General features: G+C 49.5%; 1 protein-coding gene across 2 annotated transcripts in view; it reads left to right on the plus strand.

Moving 5' to 3' along the window:
- The first annotated feature begins 1,345 nt into the window (after window positions 1-1,345).
- The window catches only part of DOCK11 (dedicator of cytokinesis 11), a 188,584-nt gene continuing 167,145 nt past the window's right edge, over window positions 1,346-22,784 (plus strand). The window contains exon 1 of one of the 2 annotated variants that reach the window (XM_059158508.1): window positions 1,346-1,660. In XM_059158508.1, the coding sequence (XP_059014491.1) occupies window positions 1,559-1,660 (102 nt within the window). In that variant the 5' untranslated portion in view covers window positions 1,346-1,558. The remainder of the gene's footprint in view (window positions 1,661-22,784) is intronic. The other variant, XM_059158509.1, reaches the window with a different exon arrangement.

Below are 22,784 nucleotides of genomic sequence, written 5' to 3' on the forward strand. Positions count from 1 at the left end.
CCTCTTATATCCATACACTGTGCAAAGCCCAGACTGGTGACACGAAGCCTCTGCCTTTATGGGACTCCCGGTAGGTACCAAGCCCTCTCAGACCCTCTCTCTGTGCTTTATGGGGACTAATGGGATTGGCTGCTGAAATAGATTTGCTGCTAGGAGACTGGACCCTTCCCAGGTTCCTGGAATCCATCACCCATGTCCTTGTTTTCCTAACGAAGTCCTTTATGTAGGTGTCACTGGTCTCTCAAGTTAGGGAAAGTGCCCCAAGGCAGTGGTAGGAACCTTCTTAGAAAGGCTGCCTGGTTCACCAGAAATTGTCGTTTGTTCAAGCTCTCAACAAATGAAGTAACCAGACAGAAAACTGCCAAGTTTTCAGCGGAGCTTCTCACTTTACACTCGGGGAGCTTTCTCAGGGTCCCCAGTACTTTAAGATTCCCATTCTTACTTCTGTCTTAAGCATGTTTGTTTTACAGCTGGTTAGAAGACGTTCTTTGATTCTTGGAGAATAATTTCTCGGAAAGTGAAGAGGATAAGGAAAGGAGTAGGAGATGAAGAGGTGATAGCGGGACTCAATGTGAAAGCTTCTAGAAGACCGGCAGGGCCTTCCAGATACCAACTCCACCCCACCCCCAGCGCACAGCCGCTGCTGAACTAGACAACCTGCTACAGGCTCAGACCCCGCCACCCAGTTCTACCCCGCCCTCGTGGGGGTGGGGTGGGGTAGTGGGTTCGGCCGCAGCAAGTTTCCAACTCCCCAAGCCTGTTCCCTCCCCGGGTCGCACTTGGCCGCAGGACCCCCTGGGCAAGAAAGAGGTGTGGGCGGGCGGAGGACCCCGGCGAGCTGCTCTGGCAAAACACCGGCTCTCCACCGACAGCGGCGCGACCCTTCCCCGGCAGAGCACACAATAGGCGGCCGCTTCACGTTCTTTCCCGGTCCCTCGCCGCCGCGGCCCTGGGGGCTGGCGGGGTGGGGCGACGCAAGAGTCCCCCGGCTCTCCTGCAGCCACTGCAGCCGCTGGGGCGGGATAGGGGCACTGGGGTGGAACACGCCCCACACTTGGAGATATTTCGTTGCACCACCCCCATACACACACACACACACACACACACAGGCGCGCGCGAAAAGCGAAGCAGCCCGATCTCCCCTCCCGGATGCGGCTGCACCAGCAACATCAGCTGCGGGCGGAGCCCGAGCGGTTGCCACTTCCCCCCTCTTCCCTCGTGACCCTCGCCCCCCCTTCGGTTCGCCCTCCCCCCGGCACACACCCTTCCTCGCCGGACACACCCTCCTCCTGGGGCCCGCCGCGAGCCGAGCCCAGGCTCTCCAGGGGAGGGAGCGGCCCCGCCGTGGGGCAGGACAGGGAGCGCGCGGGCCAGCCGCGGAGGGAAGGAGGGAACGAGGGAGGAGCCGCGGCTGGGAGGGAGGAGCCGCGGGAGCCGCGCCGCCGCCGAGCTGCGATGTGGCCGGTCGGCCGGCGGGTAAACAGAGGGAGCAGCCGCGGCCGTGGCCGCCCCGGCCCGGGGCAGTGAGTGCGCCCGCCGCCAGCCGTCCGCCGCTGCCATGGCCGAAGTGCGCAAATTCACCAAGCGGCTCAGCAAGCCCGGCACGGCGGCCGAGCTCCGGCAGAGCGTGTCGGAGGCCGTGCGGGGCTCCGTGGTGCTGGTGAGTGGCTGGGGCACCGGGCGCCCCGGGAGGACGCGCTCCGGGCGGGAGCGACGGGGTGGCTTTCTGCGCGCGGGCGCGGGCACAGGCACCGGGACCGGAACGGCGCTGGCGGCTGCCGCCCGCGGCGCCCCGGGCTCTTTCTCCGCTTCAGTAAGTTTGCGCACCAGCCGCCGCCGGCCGGGGTCCGAGTCCCGGGCGCCGGCTGACAGCGCGGCGGCCGCCCGGTGCGGCGGAGGCGTGCGCCCGGTGGGACCCCGACGGGCGTTCGGGGGCTCGGCCGGCTGCGCGGGAGGCGGACGCTCGGAACCCGGGCCCGGGCCCCAGGAGGGGTGGGGGTGTGCGCTGGAGAGCGGACCTCGCTCTGCCCTGGAGCCCGCACAAAGAGCTAGGGACCAGGGCGCGACGAGATCCCGATTCCCTCCTGCGGACACCTGAGCCGCGGCGGAAGGATGCGATGAGCGTTTTGCACACACACACTCGCGTGCGCGCGCGCGCGTGCACACACACACACACACACACACATACACACACACATTGTGTACACACAAAAAAAGAACCCCACCCAAAAAGCCCCGGGCTCCCAAGCTCGGGCGGGCGGTGAGAACAGAGGAAGCAGAGCGACTTCCTCCCGCTACTGGGGAGAGGGTGGTGATGGGTGGCGAACGGGTGCTGCTGCTGCTGCCGCGGAGGGAGGGAATTGCAAACAACGGGGTTCCGGGGCGAGTGCGCGCGGGGTCGGTTGCCACAGGGCGAGGGTGTCCCCTGGGACCCAAGAGCGCTCCAGAGGCGAGGAGATGGGGCAGTATTTGGGGGATGATGGTGTGTGCGGGTTCAGGGATGGAGGACGGCGGGGGTGGTGGGTGTCAGAGCCCGGGGGTGCCTCCGAGGCGGCAGGGCTGGGGGATGGGGATTTGAAAGCGCGTTGACCCCCTGGGAGCCCTCCATCGCACCCTCAGCCCCCTCCGGATTGTCTGGCTCAGGAGGAAAGCGGACAGTGCTAACGGGCACTCGCCCCTTCTGTTTTCAAGACACTCGTTGCCAATTTCTTGGACTAGAGAGCAAACCCCAAATAAGCCATTAGTGTTTGTTTTGTTACTTTGGGTTTTCGTTGTTGCTTTTCGTTCTCGTGTCTCCTTTCCCTCTACCTTACAGCGTCTCGTCTGCTGTGTTTAAATTTCACCATTTACGTGTGGGCTCTTTTTGTTCCAACAACTTATCATTGGAGGGGAACTTCACAGCTTTTTCTTGTGATTTTTCTGTTGATCTTGTAGAATCTGCGATAAAGCCAACATTAAAGGGAGGCCAGGGGCTTGATCCCAACCGTGGAGAAAGTTGACATTAGTGGGAGTTCTGGAGGAGGATCAAAGGTAAAATGTGTACCTTTGAGATAAAGATCTGATCCCTAATAGCTACAACTGTGCAAAGCCAAGTGACTTTAAAGAAATCTCTCTATCGTGGCTGGACCCTTGAAAGTTTAATCCTGCTGTTTAGCAGAGCTAAAACCAGACCTTTAATGTTGTTTTAATGGACTTGGCTTATTGTGTGTCTCACTGATTTTAGAATGAGGTCCTGTTAGGGTCAGATTGGAACCTCGGCTGCCATAACAGCCAGTTTAGAGAGGAAGGCAATCCATGTGTAGGGCATTTATACCCGGCTCTCATCTTGGGTGATTGCTAACAAGTGATTCAATCTGCCTCGCTCAGGAGATGCTTTCCTAAATATGGGGGAAAAAAAAAATGCTTGAGCTGGGGTGGCTGGCCCTCTGCTGCATGGTGCGAAGGGAGCCCGTGATGTGGACAGATGGTTTCAAGAGTAGAAATGGGCCCCGGCAAACCTCCAGTGGGATTTGACCAGCCTTCAACCTGCTACCCTCAGCAGCAAAACGTTAATATTAACATTCTTGCTTTTTTTTTTTTTTTAAGATTTATCTATTTATTAGAGAGAGAGAGAGAGAATGGCAGGGAGGGCCAGAGGTAGAGGGAGAGAGAGAGAGAGAGAATCTTCAGCAGATTCCCCACTGAGTACGGCTCTAGCCCATGACCCTGAAATCACGACCTGAGCAGAAATCAAGAGTCAGGGCGCCTAACAGACTGGGCCATGCAAGTGCCCCAGGCTTTGAGGCTTTTAAAAGAATTTTGTATAACACAGGTACAGCTACCTCTTCCTTACTGCTGGCTCCGTGACAAAGCTGGAAAAACTGTTAGTGGGAGCAGATTTATCTGGAAGCTGCTGCCAGCCTGGTTTACTTGGGACTGAGTGCACAGATGTTTACCAGGCAAGGCACTGGAATGGTATTTATTTACTACTCTGGTGTGTGATCCACATGGAGATTTGGGGAGCTGATGAGGGGTGACATGGGGGACAGATTCTAGGAATCCAAACCCGTGAATATCTGTTGAGCCTTTCTCCCACATTCAAGAAAAATGGTAGGTGCCCTCTAGTTATATGTGAATGCAGGTGCCATTTTCTTCATTTGTTCTTATTAGTTGCAGCCCAGGTTGGGTCTTTGTATGTGTTTGTCAGTAGGACACCTAGATTATTCGCATCTTGGCGCATGCTGTTTGCAAGCAGTTCGGTCAATGAAGAAACAAGGAAGCAACCTTTAGGGGTAGATTCTCCTAACTGGCTCTTTCTTTGGCTCCTGTTTTTCTGACACAAAGAGCCAGTCACCAGAGTTAGTAAAGCCATGGGTGTCTGGAACGCAAGTGGACCGTGTTGCAGCTGCCGCTACAACTTGTGATTTTTTTCTGATTTAAGCCCCAAAGTGTTTATTAGGGACAGCTGAAGTAGGATTTACACTTGCTGCTATAAACCCACGACACTCCCATTAGGGCTTCGATACGGACTCACGCACAGGAATACCTCAGAGGTCTGGGGGTTCGGTTCCAGACCACCGCCGGAGAGTGGCTATCATGATAAAGCGAACCAGATGAAATTTTTGCTTGACCCGTGCATCAAAAAGTTACGTTTACACTATACTGTAGTCTGTTAATTGTGCAATAGCAGTGCGTCTCAAAAACAACGTAGATGACTTAATTAAAAAAATAACTGCAGTGCTAAAAAAAAAAAAAAAAAGCCAGCCATCATCGGAGCTTTCAGTGAGTCGTAGTCACCGATCACAGATCACCGTAGCAAGTGCCATAACAATGAAAAGGTCTGAACTCTTGCAAGGTGTAACCAAAATGACACAGATGTGAAGTGAGCAGGTGTTTTTGGAGAGATGGCGCTGATAGACTTGCTCGAGGCAGTTTGCAACACATCCCCACTTTGTAAAACACGCAATTATCAGCAAAGCAGGGCAAAGCGAAGTGCGATGAAAGGAGTTAGGCCTGTATTCGTGGGATTTCACGAGGGAACCATTCCCACAGCAGGTCACACCGTCCTCCGGTGGCTTTCCCACTAGAACTTGGAAAACCCTCCAGACTGAACGCATATACAGCAAATACACAGTATTTCCCGCTTAGATGGGTGTTGGTTTTGTTTGGTTTTTTGGATTTTTTAAATTTATTATTATTATTTTTACAATTATATCCTTGTTGGCATGCGGCTACCATCATTCCGTTTTGCTCCCTGTTTTGAAGAACTCTGAGGTCCTGGGCTGTATAAAGCATGTAGGCATGGATTCACACTTTCATTCAGTTATTAGTATGCCCACGCCTCTATTCACTAAATAATGAAGCAGGCAGGGAAAGAGACTGGTTGCTGCATTTTCCTTTAGGTTTGGCATTTATGTGAAGGTCAGTTTTAACCAAGGGAAAAGGATAATGATAGAATTAACCATTGGCGGAGATTTCCTGGGAGAGGTTTGGGGAGAATATTATAACCTGAGAGTGTGTGTGATTAAAAGAGAAGTTTTTACATATATACACATTTAATATGCAGAGTTGAAACCGTGTTTTTGTTACAATTCAGGCTGTAGCTGTTTCTGCCGGGGTGGGGGGTGGGGGACACAAAGTCATTCAGAAACCTGTCATGTTCTAGCTGCCCTTAAGGGCAGTCCTCCTGTCAGCCTGGGAAAAATTGCTTGGTAGGTGTTTAAATACTGCTTGCCTACTGCTGCGGAACTTACCCTCAATTCCTCGGGCGCAGAAGGATCTGGAAAGAGTTGCTAGATGTTCCGGGCTTTAGCCCCTGGAGGCAGGATATGTCCTTAGCTGGCACCTGCTGGATGTCATCTAATAACCCTGGTAGAGAAAAACTCTCCAAAAACTCTCCCGTGGGCTGCTCCAGGTTAGGGGGCCCCAGGGCAAGTCACCCCTGGAGGATCTGTCCAAAAGCCCCGGGCGGAGTATTCTGTGAACCCTCTTTGAAGCACCAAATAGTGGAATTTGTTTCCTAAGACAAATGTGCACAAGAAATCTCTGGGTTGAGCCTTTTTCCTGGACTAACCCTTGTTAAGCTTTCTTTTCCTTTCTTCTTCTTTTTTTTTTTTTTAAAGATTTTACTTATTTATTTGACAGAGAAAGAAAGAAATCACAAGCAGGCAGAGAGGCAGGCAGAGAGAGAGGGTAAAGCAGGCTCCCCGCTGAGCAGAGAGCCCGATGTGGGGCTCGATCCCAGGACCCTGAGATCATGACCAGAGCCGAAGGCAGAGGCTTAACCCACTGAGCCACCCAGGTGCCCCTAAGCTTTCTTTTGTAAACGTTTATTGCTTTGTTACATAGTAAATGCATATTTGTTGTAGAAAAGGTGGAAAACCAGGCAAGAATAATCATCTCATTATGCAGGGAGACTGTTAAAATTCTAACGTGTGTAGGTCAAGACTCTTTGATCTCTATGTGTGTATCTGTCTATGAAAGAAGATGAAAAAATATACAAACTTTGAAATAATTTTTTTCACTTAATATCCTATGAACATTTGTTTCTTCACTTCAGTTAATGTAAATGCACGTAATCATGTTTAATGATGGCCAAAACTTCCACTGTGCGTGTCTGGTAGGTAATCATACTTCGTTGTGCGATAATTTGGTAGTTTTTAGTTTTGTGGTGTTAGAGGCGTGAGTCGTGCTAGCTCCTAGACACCTGTGGCCATTTACATTTATGTTAACTTAAAAAAATTGGCTCCTTTGCACTTGCCACCGTTCAAATACACAGTAGTCACATGTGGCTTTGGGGCTGCCAAATAGGACAGTGCAGACAGAGAACGTGCCCATCACTGAAGCAAGTTCTTTCAGACAGCACGGGTATAAAACATTAACGGATGAACATCTTTGAGCAGGCGTTTCCAAGCTTGCTAGATTGTCCCTTCAGGGGAAATTTCCAGCAATGGAGTTGTTTGCTGCAATATTAGACACATTTTTAGCATTAAAAAGCCCTCTGATGGGATGCCTGGGTGGCTTAGTCCATTGAGCATCTGCCTTCGGTTCAGGTCATGATCCCGGGGTCCTGGGATCAAGCCCCGCATCGGGCTCCCCGTTCAGCGGGGAGTCTGCTGCTCGCTCTCCTTCTGCCTGCCGCTGCTTCTGCTTGTGCTCTCTCTCTGTCTCTGTCCAATAAATAAATAAAATCTCTTGAGGGGAGTTGGGGGGGTGAGAAGTCAGAGTATACTTACCGTGATGAGCCCTGAGTCATGTATAGAACTGTTGAATCACTGTGTTGTACACCTGAAACTAATATAATGCTGTATGTTAATTATACTGGAATTTAAAAATAAATAGATTAATTAAAAGAAAAAAAGCGTCCCCTGGAACACACTGTCAAATCGCCCTGCAGAAAGTTGTTGGCATTCACTGTTTATCATAACATGCACATGTTCATCTCCCCTCTCCCATGCCAACACTGGTTATTAATATTTTTTAGTCTTTGCAGTCTGATAGGAGGTAGGTAGATGGTACAGCACCATTCCAATTTGTATTTCTTCGGTTACTCTCCAACAGTTTGTCATATGTGGATTTAGCCACTTGTATTTCTTCTTTGGGGGATTTGAGTGAACCTTCTTACAGACGTATTTCCTGGTTTGTAATTCTTGCAATAACGGTCTCAACCCCAAGACTCTGTTTCGATAAGTCCCGGGTGGGGCCAGGCATCGTGTGTTTTGAAAACTACTCAAGGTGATTCTCATGTGCCCAGAAATGCTGATCTAGACCACTGGCACATGGCAGGCTTGCCCCCTACATATACCCCTGACAGATGAAGACTTGGCTTCTCCTTAAATGCTACTTGCCTGTTAGGAGGGGTATAGGGGTATGCTAGAAAAGGCTCTTGAACTGAAATTTACTCCATTAAGTTCTGCCATAGCCAGACCTAGCTCTGCTGTTTGGAGCCACACAGAATATGTTTGCTTCCTCTTTCACATGACAACCTTTCAAATATTTGGAGACATCCACCATGTCATTTTGGGGGGGGGGGGCAGAGGGCGAGGAGAGAGAGCATTTTTTTTTTTAAAGATTTTATTTATTTATTTGACAGATCACAAGTAGGCAGAGAGGCAGGCCGAGAGAGAGAGGAGAAAGCAGGCTCCCCGCTGAGCAGAGAGCCCGATGCGGGGCTCGAACCCAGGACGCTGAGATCATGACCTGAGCCGAAGGCAGAGGCTTTAACCCACTGAGCCACCCAGGTGCCCCGAGAGAGATCATCTTAAGCAGGTTCTACACCCAGCACAAGCCTGACACGGGCTCCATCCCAGGACCCTGAGATCGGGACCTGAGCCGAGATCAAGATTCTGACACTTAACCGCCTGAGCCCCCCAGGCGCCCCAGCACCGTGCCATTTTTCGCAAAAACCAAAGAGACTTCATTTCTTTCCTCTCTTTTTCATATGACTTGGTTTCGAAATTCTTCACCATCATGGTCATCCTATTTGGGCTCTTCTCCAGAATTTTGCTGTCCTACTTAAAACATGGGAGGCAAGAGCCCAGGCTCAAGAGTCAGACCTGGGCCTAAATGTGGCCTTGGTCACCAGCTTGCTTGCCTTGTGAGACGAGGCCCGTAACCAGATCTTATTTTCCTCATCTGTGAAATGGGGTAAATAGTACCCACCTTGTGTGGTTCTTAGGAAGATAAAAGAAGAAGATAGTGTATGGAAAGTGTCTGATGTATAAGTGATTCATAAAGGTTTTAAAAAAAGAGGGAGCTGGTGAAACAAAGGTATTCTAGAAGGGCCTATCACAGATGGGGGAGGGGGCGATTTTTCTTGCCCTTTCTAGATATTAGCCAAGAAGTCAGGGGCTGTGTATTCATCTCTATGCCCAGGGCCTCACACAGTGCCGGGAATGCGGTGGGTACTCGGGAAAATCCACTGGCAGCAGTATGTAGGCTGGACGAGGTGTTGGGTAACTGGAGGCCAGGTCACTAGTTAACATATAGTTACATAGTTCTGGAGAGAGAGATAAGAAAGGCTTACCTGAGGCAGTGAGAATGGAGATGAGGGGGAGGATGTAAGAGGTGTTTCAGTGATAGAATCGGGGATTCTTGAAGGGGGAGGAGAAGAGAGGAAGGAAGAAGTGGGAGGGAAAGAGGAGAGGAGGTGGAGTCAAGATGGCGCTGAGGTTTCTGAGCCGGGGTGAATCGGAGGCAAAGTGTGTTTGGTGATAGGGGAGAGGAAAAGAAGAGCAACCTCATCCCGAGAGGGCTGTCAGGATAAAACCGGCTTTCAGTTAAGTCAGGCTTACTGTGGAGAGAACATTCTAGGGAATGGCTGAGCACATAGTGTTGTGTTCTGGCAAAAGACTAGGGTTCCTTTTTTTTAATGCATCGTTTTAAGTAAACTCTACTCCCAACGTCGGGCTTGAACTCATAACCCTGACATCAAGAGTCACATGCTCTACCAACTGAGCCAGCCAGGCGCCCCAAGACTAGGGTTCTTGAGGGCAGAGAAGTGTTCCAAATGGGATCAGGAAGGGGAGGAAGGGGGAGGGGGAGGCCCGCGATGAGATTTGTAGGCCAGATTAGGCTGATTAAAGAGGTTTGCACCTTTGGGGGTGATTAGGGAAGTGGGAGGCAGGGCGTGGAGGAGTGGTCTGGAGGCTAGCCCCAGACTTCCAGTTAGAACAGAAATGGGAAGTCAGGTCACCCCCTGGGCAGCTCCTCCACCCAGAGTTTGAGCTGGGGAGAAGAGGGGCTGCTTGGGCTGTTTCCTGCCCTGAAGGGACTCACAGGTCCGGAAGGGAGATTAGATGTATGCAAATGACCCAAATGGAGAGGACAGAAATTGGCAGGAGCCTAGCTATTCTGCCTTCTGCCTTCAGTTGGTGACGTCATCTCTGCCTTCCTTCCCCGCCCCACGTTCTTTTTTGGTGATCTTTACTGTTTTTTCAAGGGTTCGGTCCTTTAGGGGTTCAACAATGTTAACCAGGTTTTTGCCCATGAACACTGTTCTATGGCAATTCCCACATTTATTTGAGTGTAGAGGCCTTTTTTGGGGGGGGGGGTGGTCAGGGAAAGTAAGCGGTAATGTCTAACACTCAGATTTATCTACAGCGTACACGTGTGACTCACCTTGGCATTCCTTTACTGGACCTCCACGGACTGGAAGAAGTGCTTGCTACCTTCCCAAACCCTTAGTCCTCCGCTCAGAGGAGCCCCCCCCCACCCCCACCGCTTACTTGTTAGTGGCATTTCAGTTCAAAGGAGTCATTTACCTACTTGGGTGTTACTTTCTTCTGAGATACATAATCATGAGTAAGGCCTGTTGAAGAATTCTTAGTATTTTGTTGTTGTTGTTGTTGTTAACACAGAAGGGAAGGCTGGAAACCACGGGAAGGAGAAGGAGCTAGAGCTGTTTCCCCTTTTCTGTAAATCCAGCGGCAATTTTATGATCCACATCTCGTCGGGGTTTAGATCTCTTGCTCTCCTTTTGCTTTTGTCAGGAATGTGGGTTGTGGCAGGGCTGGGGGTGCTGCTCACGCGTAACATTGGCCTGTTGCTTTATAGCCACTTCTAGCCGGATGCCTCCTCGGTCGGTTCCTGCCGTGTCCCACCCTGGAGGCTGAGAGCGGTCTCCTTGAACTTCCAAGCCTGGAAGCTAGGGTTTATGAGAACAGCGCGACGTCGTGGAGTGGGATCTGGAAGGAGAAGGCCCAGGTTCAGAGTTCAGCTCGGCTTCTTACCGGGTGACCTTGGGTCAGTTATTTAACCTTCTAGTGTCTTGATAACCCCTCCTGTGGGCGTGTGGAGAGGCTTAAAGGAGGCGTGGCTTGCGAAGCACACAACAGGGGCCTTGGCATGCGACTCTGCCAAGTGCTCTTGGCTCTCATGAATATTCCCAGGCTTTCTGGTGGGCAAGAAGTCTTTTGGGTATGTAGCCCAGGTCACCAGACGAAAGAAAAACGGGCGGAAGGGAAGCACGCCCCCTTCCTAGAAGAAGAAACTGGCAGGTGCAAGCTAGGGCTCTGGATCTTTGGCCATCCTTGCCTTCAGCCAGGTCTGATGAGTGAGTGGGAAGGCTGGTCCTCTGGTGGGGAGGAATACCCCGGCTCCTGCCCGTGGAGAAGCCCCTCTGGTCCAGGGAACTTGTGGGTGAGGCCTTTTGCAAAAGCACTGACCTTTAGGACAGGACAGTCTGTTCAGAGTGGTTGACACGAAAGGAGGGGTTAGAGGAGCTCTGTGTGGAAAACTAGAACTTTGGTGCTCTTTCCTTTCCCTCCCAAAACTTTTATTGACATCCCTTTCATTCATTAATCGTCAATTTTCTTCTTCTTCTTTTTTTTTTAAGTGAATATTGAAGTTCAAATTCAGGTGCCTTTTTAAAGGTCTGTTTTGGAAACATGTATTTTAGTGGAAAACTCATAAAGCCTTAAATGTCTCCTAAGAAATGAGTGTGCTTTATATTCAGTTATCCTGGTTTTGTGCTAGCAGGATAGGTTCTATCTGGAATAGTGCATACGGGTTTCCAGCATAGCCGATAGGACGGAAAATGTGGCAGCTGTTCGAGCGACATGTGGTTTATCTATTGTCCGCGCCCGACCTGGCGCAATCAGGCCTAAATTTGCTATTAACGATTTCCTGCAGTTGTTCTCCACCTGATTCTCATTGCCCATGGAGTTTCTCGTTCCCAGGAAGTTGTATTTTTGCAGTTCTTGACAGCCTAGGTCAGATCATATATGCTTCAAGCTGCTGAGAAATGTTCGAGGCTATTCTGATACTTAAGAATCAGCTTTCCCTCCCGACCGAACTGTTTTACTGGGTGAGATTTAACTAAGAAGTCAAGCGGTCTTCCAAGCCTCCGAGTCAGCGGGAAGTGTTTCCCTGAGGTGTGGCAGGAGGCTGGGGAAACGCAATTGTTGGAAATGGTTTTTAGATGAATGACCCCCAGGCTTACGAAGGGTTAAAAAAATGCTAGACCTATGACCTGGCATGTTGTCACAGGTCACCATTGAACATGCACCATGTTGCCCTCCTCCGCCCCCGCTGTGCGGAAATGGGGAAGGAGAGACCCAGGTAAGGCTGGGCGGCCATCTTGACCAAATCACAGAACAGGTTATGAACTCCAGGCATCTTGTCTCCTTTGGTGTCATCAGGTAAAGAAGCACTCGCTTCTGGCCTCGAGTCTCCAGTAGATCAGGTGGAGGAAGCTCTTTTTTGTGTGGTTTTGGTGATGATCACCTCCTCCTTCTCCTTGGGAAACTGTGTTTATCTCTGAGTGAGCTTGGGTCTCCCAAGTGGGAAAGTAGGAGGTGAGGACAAAACCAAAACAAAACAAAAAAAGAGGGGTGGGGCTGCGATTGAGAAATGTGGGCAGGATCCGTATAGACTTTTCCTTGCCAAAGTAAGCCTAAGGATTCTGAGAACTGTTTGCAATTGGCTGTTCTTCCATTCTCTGCTATTTGAAAAAGTATATGGGAAAAAAAATTCTCCAGAACACTGGCTCTGCCGAGGTACCTGGGATCGGAGTCATGGAACTGTTTTTATGATTTTTTTCTTTTTTTTTGGTGCAGGGTAGTGCTGCCCCAAAAATAGCATCTGTATGTCTCTCCAGGCCTTTGATATTAGTAGCTTGGTTAACCCACTTGAGAAACTGCCAGGCTCCAGCTTTGCGCCTAGCAGGACCCCATGTCTGTACTTACGGGGTGCGTAGAAGAGTCCTGTGGGCATAACCAGTTTATTTTCCTAAGTTAACAAGTTCCTCACGCTTCACTGCAGTGATTGGTTTCCTAGAGACCCTAAGGAGGGAATGTCATCTGTGAGGTGCCTGACTTCTCACCAAGAAATAACTTCAGGCCAGGAGGCTACTGAATTAGCTGTTGCAAAAATGGAATGACAACATTATTTAAAAGCTCCTAGGGGGCCAGGAGCTCTCCCTCTGGCCAGCAGAGGCTTTCCATCGTGCCCTGTGGCTTGTGGAGCAAAGACGTCTGGCTAACCTGACCCCAGGGGAGGGGGCTTCTCCATTACCAGGGGGCCACCGTGATTGTCTGTGGAGGAATTTTGCTTCTGTCTGCCCCCTGCAAATGAGCATTCAGGCACTGGGAGAGCCAGAAGAGAATTCTGTAAGGCCTCCTGACTTTAGTTCTGTAATGAAAGCCCTGCTCTCTCTTCCCTGCCTCCTTTCTTCCTCCTTCCCTCCTGTTTCTGGAGCTACTCTGATGTCCACTGCTGCCTCAGCACTGTCCTGGGCTCAGAGACCAGCCTGGGCCTAAGAAGGTAACATCAGAGGATACTGAATGCAGAGCTCAGGTCTTGGGCCTCAAAATCCTCTAGGCTGCTGGGCCTGCCCTGTATTTAATAGTCATTTCTGGTCACCAGGTTTTATCTTCTTCTTCGTCCCCTTATGTCACTGTCTCAGTCATGGGGCCTTTGTCTTACCCCATCCCTTGAATCTAAGCCCCCTGCCTTGGCTTTCCAACCAGTTGCCCATTTCTTCCAGAAGTGAGTTTGGTCTTCTTGCTCACCCTGAGGAGGGCTGCCCTACCCTCACTGGGAACCTAAAGCAGCTTGAGCTTGGGGCACCTGGGTGGCTCAGTCGGTTAAGCATCTGCCTTCAGCTCAGGTCGTGATCTCGGGGTCCTGGGATCAAGCCCCACCTCAGGTTCCCTGCTCAGTGGGATGTCTGCTTCTCCCTCTACCTCTCCCCCAGCTTGTGCTCTTTCTCTCTCCCCTTCTCGAATAAATAAATAACATTTTTAAAAAAACACCACCACCAAAAATAAAAACCCAGCTTGAGCTCAGCACGGTGGGATTAGTGGGCTGGAGGGGTGAGTGTCTGCTTAGAGAATTTGGGGGAAGGCAGAGTGCCCAGGATGAGGAGGCCCAGCCAGTGGCTCTACTGAGGGCTGGACTAGACACATGGTCTGATTCGTTTCCTATGGCTGCTATGACACTGCCACAAATTTAGCGTCGCAAACATAAATTTATTCTCACAGTCTGGAGGTCAGAAGTCCAGAGTGGGTTTCACTAGGCTAACGCCAAGGTGTCAGTCAGTAGGGCCTCACTTCCTCCAGAGGCTCTGGGGGAGAATCCATTACCTTGCCTTTTCCAGCTTCTGGAAGCTGCCCGCATTCTTTGGCTCATGGCCCCTTCCTCCATCTTCCAGCCAACAATGGCCGGTCAAGTCTTTTTTGTGTCATGTCACTCTGACACTGCTCCTGTCATCACACCCCCTTCTCTGATTCTGACTCTCCCACCTCCCTCCTTCACTTAGAAGCACCCTTGTGCTTATGGTTACACTTATGTACCTTTGGGTTACACTGGTCCTGCCTGGATAAGCCTGGATAATTTCCCCATCTCAAAACCGTTAATCACATCTGCAGAGTTCCCTTTGCCACGGAAAGTCATGTAGAAACGGGTTCCAGGGATTAAGATGGCGGACCTCTGTGGAAACCATGCTTCCTACCACACAGGCATTGCTGGAGGTTGAAGAGTGGTGGGATGCCGGGGTTGGGTTCACCACATGGATACTTGACAGGGTCGGGGAGGACCAGGGATCCTATGGGCTGGCTGGTAAACTGCTAGCCAGGTACGGAAGTCTTCACAGAATTCAAATGAGGAAGTACAATCCCTTTTGAGACTTTTGGCTGAAAGAAAGCCATACAGTCTGCAATTTCAATTTGGATGTTTTCTTAAATTCTTCATAATTAAAAAAATTTTTCCCACACAAAACTCCCTCAGTCTGGAGTTCTTGTAAGTGGGCACTGCTCTCAGACTTGAGGTGTTTCAGGATACAAGCTGGCCAGACACTTAGCAGGCACTTAGCCAGCGTAGGCCTATGGAATTTTCCACCCCCAGCTAAAGTTGAAGAAAAGAGTAGTGAGGGGTGTGTGTGTGTGTGTGTGTGTGTGCACGCGTGCATGCGCACATGCTCATGGGTGTGTGTGTATGTTTAAAAGAGAAAGAGATGGTTTCGCATCACGAGAGAATAACTCTTCGGTTGACTAGCCCCAAGACACCTCTCATGTGTGCTGTGTGAGAGACACTTCCCTCATCCTGAAGGTCAAGTTAGACCAGGCATGGCCTGCCTGCATTTCCAGGGTAACTGTAGGACCCTTTTCCAAAAACAGGTTTCTAAAACACGTGGTCGGAGAAACAGTGAGAGGGACTGGAAAAATCTCTCTGATCTCCTTCTGGTTTCATGATTTCAGTCGAGAGATAAATTGAAACTTCCGCTCTTCACCCAGTCCAGTTGCTGCCATCTTAGAGACACACCACAAAAACTCACTCACTGGCTGATCACGTGGGCACCAGCCCTCCTCACCCTGGCAAGCGTAATATCCCTGATGAGCTGGAGGCAGAGAGCTTTCCTGCGCTGAAGGAGTGCTCTAGCATAGATGTGGATTGCATTTTCTATTTTTACATAGATTCTAATTGGCCATGGCTATGCTTCTCTGAGGCCCGGCCTAGCTTTTCTCGGGCCCGTTGGCTAAGTGACCTGACTGTAGTGCATTGACAATTGTGTAAAAGGTTGGGGGACTCCCCCGCCCATAAGATTTTGTTTATAAAATCTATAGGGACAAAAGTTGCATTCACCGTCTTCTCTTTCTTCAGCTATGTTTTTTCCTTTCTTCCCCGCCTCGGTAGGAAAACAGTTCCAATTCTCCTTATCAGCCAGCTCACTGAAAACATTCAGATGTTCTCAAGGAATTAGCTTAAAAATGGTTTCTGATGTGTTCATGTACTACCAATCTATACTAATCTATAAAAGATGGAAGAATTGTTAATTGGAGTCCTGCTGAAGTCTCCTCTGGAAATTGGTGTCTTCTCCAGATGATAGGCTCTTTCCCTTCAGCCCGGCTCATTTTATTTTATTCTGTTTTATTTCGTATTATGTTCTTGATTTATGGCTTTCTGTTTCAGGGGTTTCTGTTCTAAGGGATGCCTTAGAACTCTGGAACGTGGGGAGCTGTGGTATATACCAGAAGGAACTAGAAACCAAGTGTATTGTTGGAGAGGGAGAGAGAGAGAGAGGTGTGCTGAGCTGTGGAAGGTAACTGCCTTAGCTGAGAGAAAAGATAGATACTTTCCTTCAGTGCGTGCCAAAATCTCAAGGGAAGTGTTTTTAGAATGGTTGCTTGAACTGAAGCAGAGAATCTATTTCCACTGATTTCTTGTTAAAGGATTAAATCTACTTAGAGCAAGGGGGGGTGGAGGAAGGCAAGACAAGGACTTAATCTGAGGAAACTAAAGGATACAAAAAAGTTCAGACTGAAAGGAGGTTCTTTTTGTTTGTTTGTTTGTTTTGTTTTCCCCATTATAATAGACTAGGAGACCAGAGATTAAAATATTAACAATATTTAGGGGTGCCTGGGTGGCTCAGTGGGTTAAAGCCTCTGCCTTTGGCTCAGGTCATGGTCCCAGGGTCCTGGGATCGAGCCCCGCGTCGAGCTCTCTGCTCAGTGGGGAGCCTGCTTCCTCTCTCTCTCTGCCTACTTGTGATCTCTGTCTGTCAAATAAATAAATAAAATCTTAAAAAAATATTAACAATATTTAACAAGGGTAGCAGTCTCTTTTTAGATTCTGATAGGAAGAACTCAGACCCTTTAGAAGTTGTTCTAGGTAAATGGACTGGTTTTCTCAGAGCCCATAGGGGTGAGTAGACATTGGTTCAGGGTATGGAGGCAATATACACCATGATCTTGCATCATTCAGGACCCCCCATCAGTTAGTGAAGGAATGTCGTGGATACTCGGGGTGCTGGTCTCCGAGGGAAATGGAAGCTGGAGACTGGGGACTGCTGGAAACGTGTAGAGGCCACATTTCTTTTGGGAGTCAAGGGTGGAGGGCCTGGTGATCTGGGTCAACCTGCCCTCACTTCCACTGTCCTCAGGTGGAAGAGGAGTGGAAGCCCACCCCTGGGCCAGACCCACGTTTGTCAAGGCAGCAAACCCTCCTAGACGGGAGTGGTAACAATGGTGGCTTCCCCTCTTAGCCCTTGAGATTTTCTCTGAGGCTGGCCCCCTCCGGGCCGGGCTTCCTCTCTCTTGACTCTGTCCTCTCCCTACCACATTGCTTTCTTCCCCTTCCCACCTTCTGCCACCCTCTAACTGTCTTCCCCTCCCTGTGATTTTCTTCAAGTGCTGCTCTTGGTGGCGTTCCCCTCCCTGCACTGCCACCGTCTGGGAAAATCTGTGTTATCTGGCTCCCTGGTCCAGCCCGAGCACCAGAGCTCTCCCATAGCCAGCCCTTGGCTGCTCCCTTCCGCCATGCTTCTGTGGTGGGCACGCTCCCACTCTCCCTTTCTCCTCTTTCTCTCTCTTTTTCTCACCTCTTCCTTCCCCCTCTCCTCAGTGTTTGGCCGCAAAGTGTTCTCCAGGGGACAGAGCCATGTTTATTTTTTTAACCTTTTCTTTAGCCAAGGATGGAAAATTCCAGAGGCCTGAGCTAGTGATGGCCGGGTGCCTTTTCTGGAAATCCAGTGGCCTGGATGCCAAGGAAATGTCGTGGAGCTACACATCTGGCAAGGTTGTCCCCCAAAATGTCCTGGCTTTGGATTTAGTTCCAACTAAACGAAGTGGAGGTTCTAGCTGCAGAATTACGGACTAAGAATGAAGAGTTTAGGAAATGAGATAATTAAAAAAAAGAAAAGAAAGAAAAGAAATGATACAATTACAGATACAGAGCCCAGTTTACATCACTTTGTTTTTTTTTTTTTTTTTCTGCTGGGTTTAGTTGGGAAAAAGTGGCCTTTGGCTTAGTAGACCTTCCAAAAGTAAAGCATGACAGAAGAACCTGTAGCTTAATTTAACAGAGGATTGTGCTCTGTTGGGGTCGTTATTTGGTACATTTCAGAGTGGGTTTCCTGGTGTTGGGGCGGGCAGGAACATTCCCCCCCCCCCGCTTTGACACCAGATGGAACTGAGGAAGTCCATCTCATCGTCATGTTTCTTGCTCCCTCCCTGGAAGAACCATTTAAGCAGGATTTCGTCCACATGTTCCTAGTGGTATAACAAATCCGAGTGGATCATCTGGACAGTAAGCAACATAGTTCTTGTCTTGAAATAGCCAGAAAGCCACTGCCATTCTGTTGCTTCTCGGGAGAATGAGGGAAAATAACAGAATCCTCAAACCCAGAAATATACTAAGTCTACCTGCATTGGTTCTACATTACTGTAAGCAAGCACCCAGATTTCCTAGTGGGGCTTTCACACTCTTTCCTGTCCACCAGTAAGGCCTGGCCCACCCTTGAATTCTCTTCTCCCGCCACATCCCTTCCTGTGGTCTGGATACGGGTCACGCTGGGCCACTGCTGCTCCCCAAGCACACTTGCCCCCTCTCTCCCCTCTAGGGCCTTTGCACATGCTGACTCTTCTTCCTGGAATGCCCTTCCAGCCCCTTCCCTGCTCAAGGGAATCCGATCTTTCCTGCAGGGTTGAGGTCAAACCGCCCTCTTCCCTCCCCTCCCCCATTTGGAGCCCGTTGGTCCTTCTGCAGGCTGATCGCCTGCGGCTAGTTGTATGGATACCCGGGGATCGCGGGAACAAGTTACCACAAACTGCGTGGCTTCAGACGACACACTTATTTTCTTGTAATTCTGAAGACCAGAAGTCTGAAATCGCTATCCCTGGGCCGTGCTCCATCCAGAGAACTTAGGGAAGGATTGCATCAATCCCTTGCCTCTCCCAGCTTTGGGAGCTGTCAGCGTTCCTTGGCCTGTGGCTCCATCAGTCTAGGCTCTGCCTCTGTGACCACATTGCCTTCTCTTCACCTGTGTCAGAGCTCCCTCTGCTTCTTCCCTGTAAGGTCATTTGTGATGGCATTTGGGGCCCAACCCAGTAATCCAGAATGATCCCCTCACCTTGAGACCCTTGACTTGTGTAAGGACCTTTTCGCCATAAAGGTAACATTTGCGGGTTCCAGGGATGGGGATGGGGGCAGATCTTGGGGTGGGGGTTGGGGGCATTTTTTCATCCTACCACACTAGTTGTCTCCAGCTCTGGGGAGATGAGTTCATTCTGCCCCAGAGCTATGGCTCGCAGCTTCTCCTGCCCTTGAGAATGTAAATGCCTTCAGGAGCTCAAGCATACCAGCCTGAGCTCCAGCAGGGCCCAGCGAGTCCCCTGACGATCTGTGTTGCCTTGGGTCCCCAATTTAACTGGGTGGAACTTCCTTGCACTCCTTGCTCAAATGGAGATCGTGGTGTTCACCTGCAGCGGGCCTGCAGAGTTGTTTCTAACAGCAAAACAAAACAACCCACCCCCACATTTGAACACCCTCCATGTGCAAAGTAAGGGATTGTGCAAAGGTCCACCCATACACCAGAAAACCATGTAGTCATCAAAATGACATCTAGGGGCGCCTGGGTGGCTCAGTGGGTTAAGCCACTGCCTTCGGCTCGGGTCATGATCTCAGGGTCCTGGGATCGAGTCCCGCATCGGACTCTCTGCTCAGCAGGGAGCCTGTTTCCTCCTCTCTCTCTCTCTCTCTCTCTGCCTACTTGTGATCTCTCTGTCAAATAAATAAATAAAATCTTTAAAAAAAAAAATGACATCTAGCTGTATTATCGACATGGAGAGTTTAGGTTATGGAAACGCACGATCGAATTTTTGTCAAAGAGAGCACATGTGATATGTGTGAAGGTAGTTACTGAATCCCTCTGTGCCCTCAGTTTCCTCATCTGTAAAATGGAGATGATCGTTCTGACCTCAGCAGGTTGTTGTTAAGAATCCAGTAAAATACCACAATAAAGCCACAGAACAAGGCCTGGAGCATAGCAAGCGCTGAATAAATGTTGTTAGATTCAAAGAAAACATTCTTCGAAGGTGTGTGGGATGGGGTGTGTGTATTTATAATGTATGGGTGTATATAGAATATGAGTAGTACGGGGGCACCAGGGTGACTCTGGCTCAGGTCATGATCCCGGGATCCTGGGATCGAGCCCCATATTGGGCTCCCTGCTCATCGGGCAGCCTGCTTCTCCCTCTTCCTGCTGTTCCCCCTGCTTGTGCTCTCTCTCTCTCTTACATAAATAAATAAAATCGTTAAAAAATTTTAAAAATATGAACAGTATGTATCTCTGGCTGGTGGGATTATAAGTGTTATTCTTGTTTTGCTTTCTGTTCTGTAAATGTTCATTTATTTTGCGTGAAGCGTGTATTATTTTTATAATCAGAAAATGTAGAATTCCAGACCTGTTCCATACTTACCTTGCTATATTTATGTGTCATGTGTAAATATAAATATGTGATGTGTAATATTTGGATAATTAGCATGATGCCTTTGTTATTAAGATAATTTCTCCACTAATCCTGCTTTTCCTTGCCCACTGGTTTTTCTGTTTGTTTGTTTGTTTGTTTTAAAGATTTTATTTATTTATTTGACAGACAGAGATCACAAGTAGGCAGAGAGGCAGTGAGAGGAGGAAGCAGGCTTCCTGCTGAACAGAAAGCCCAATGTGGGGCTTGATCCCAGGACACCGAGACCATGACCTAAGCTGAAGTCAGAGGCTTAACCAACTGAGCCACCCAGGCGCCCCTTGCCCACTGTTTTGTACACCTCACATTACACCTCACATTCTCGCTCTGTTGAATCAATACATTGAGGATGGTCTAGAAATTAGAGACTTCAGTTCCCATTTGCCTTCCATTTCCACCTGCTGAATTATTCCGCAGTTTTTTTTTTTTATCACAATGCATTCTCTACAAAGTGAAGTTTCAAAAGGTGTATGTGTGTATACACGTAAACACACACAATAGATATGCCCGTGTGACTACATAGATCTGTATAATGTTTCCTATTTGTTTTTAAAGATTTTATTTATTTGCGAGAGAGAGAGAGAGAGAGAGAGAGAGAGAGCGAGCGAGCCCAAGTAGGCAGAGCGGCAGGCAGAGGGAGGGGGAGAAGCAGGTTCCCCTGCTGAGCAGGGGGCCTGAAGTGGGGCTCCATCCCAGGACCCTGGCATGGTGACCTGAGCTGAAGGCAGTCGCTTCACCAGCTCAGCCATCCAGGTGCCCCTGTTTACTATTTTTTTAAATAAACTTTGAGAGGCAGAAATGCCTATCTTGAATTTCCTGCAATGTAAATTTAAATTGCTCTTAAGCTCCTTGCATGGGAAATGTGCCTCAGGTCGCTGATAATCGCAGTCAGCCTTTGCTGCCATTAATAATACCAATCACTAGAGGGACTTACATTTCAAGGAAAGCTAATTAATAGGCGATATGCACGGATTCTGCAGAGATTTCTGGGTGCAATTTTCCTGCTTTTGCCCATGCTGTATCTCTTTTCTTTTATTTCAGAATAATGGTAGGCTTCTTGTGGCTTTGAGAACACACCGATGGGAGAATGACCGAGAAATGAGGAGCTCTGAAAGGGAAGGTCTTGCCTCTGACATTTAGGATAATTAGATTATGGTGTGCAGCTTGGAGAACCGGGCCTTTTTCCCGGGGTACACAGTATGCCTTTCTTCTTCCATCCGCACGCCCATCCTTGAGTTCCTTTCTTTCTGGAGGCTTCTCTTCTTCTTTCTCCTCCCCTGCTCCCTTTTCGGTCCCTCACTTCCTTCCCGGCCTCCGCCCCCCAACTCTGATCATGATGTAAAACTGATAGAGAAAAATCGATCCGTTGTATTTCAACTGGCTTTGGAATAGTTGTTCGTCACTTAAAAAGGAGGAGGTTGGGAGGCCCGACTGGGCAGAGCACAGAGGGTTTCTGAGGTCCTGGGACTATTCACGTGTGACACTGTCAAGGGCGGTACGTGCCTTTGGTGTTTGTTCAAACCCATAGAATGGACAACACCAAGAGTGAACCCTGATTTGAAGCGTGGGCTCTGGGTGGTGACGATGATGGATGACGGGCGAGTGTGAGGCTCATCGGCTGTAACCGATGTACCTGTGTGGTGTGGGATCGGTGATCACAGAAGACGTGTGGGGGCGGGGGGTACACGGGAACGGAGCTCTCTGTACTTTCTGCTCAATTTTGCTCTGAGCCTAAACCTGCTCCTGGCGGGGAAGAACCTGTCTATTTTTTTTTTAAAAAGTAAGATGCATAAAGCATGGTGTTTTTCCTTTTGTGAAAAGGAAACTTCAGTGTCGTTCTCTTGTTCTTCTAAGTGGACCACTCATTTCTCCTGCCCGTCAGGGGTCCTCATTTTCTGGCCCCCATCCCTGCTAGGTCGGAAGGCTGTTTTTCCCAGCTCTCTCGCCAGCTGGTTTGGGTTTGGCTAGCCAAGGCGGACTGAACCCTTTGAAGGCTGGGAATGAAAAGTGCTAGGTAAAAGCGAAGCCATTGTGGCGTTAGAATGGGGGATGATGAGTCAGAAATTGAGCAGGTCCGGCTCCTCTCTGGGTGACCCTGGTGGCTGCGCACCGCACCCCCACCCACCCCATGGGTCCTGGAAGCCGAAATCAGGCCTGGGGGAAGCCATACCTGTTAAGGAAATTCAGGCTTTGGTACAGCTGTGTTTGCTCCAAGCCCACGTGCAAATCAAATCTTTTAGCATCCATTAGGGGAATCTGATTTTTGAATAAACTTGATTGGAATCCTTTGGCAAAGCGAAGAATCCTTTTGTCATGCAAATGAGCACCCACTCACTCACACCTTTGGGAAGGTAGGATTTAATGGTTGAGGTTTTTCTGAGCTGCCTCGCTGTTTAAAATCAAACTGTTTTGGTGCCTAGGAGAGTAGCAGCGCTCTGGGAAGTCGCTTTAACTCCTTCAGCGCCGGGGAAGCCACTCAGGGATTGTTTCTGGGAACTAATAATACCTTGTCACCTGAAAGATTTTAAATAGCCTTTGTAAGTGGCTCCTTCATCTCTGGAA

This window comes from Mustela lutreola, chromosome X (assembly GCF_030435805.1).
Source record: "Mustela lutreola isolate mMusLut2 chromosome X, mMusLut2.pri, whole genome shotgun sequence".
Lineage (NCBI taxonomy): Eukaryota > Metazoa > Chordata > Mammalia > Carnivora > Mustelidae > Mustela > Mustela lutreola.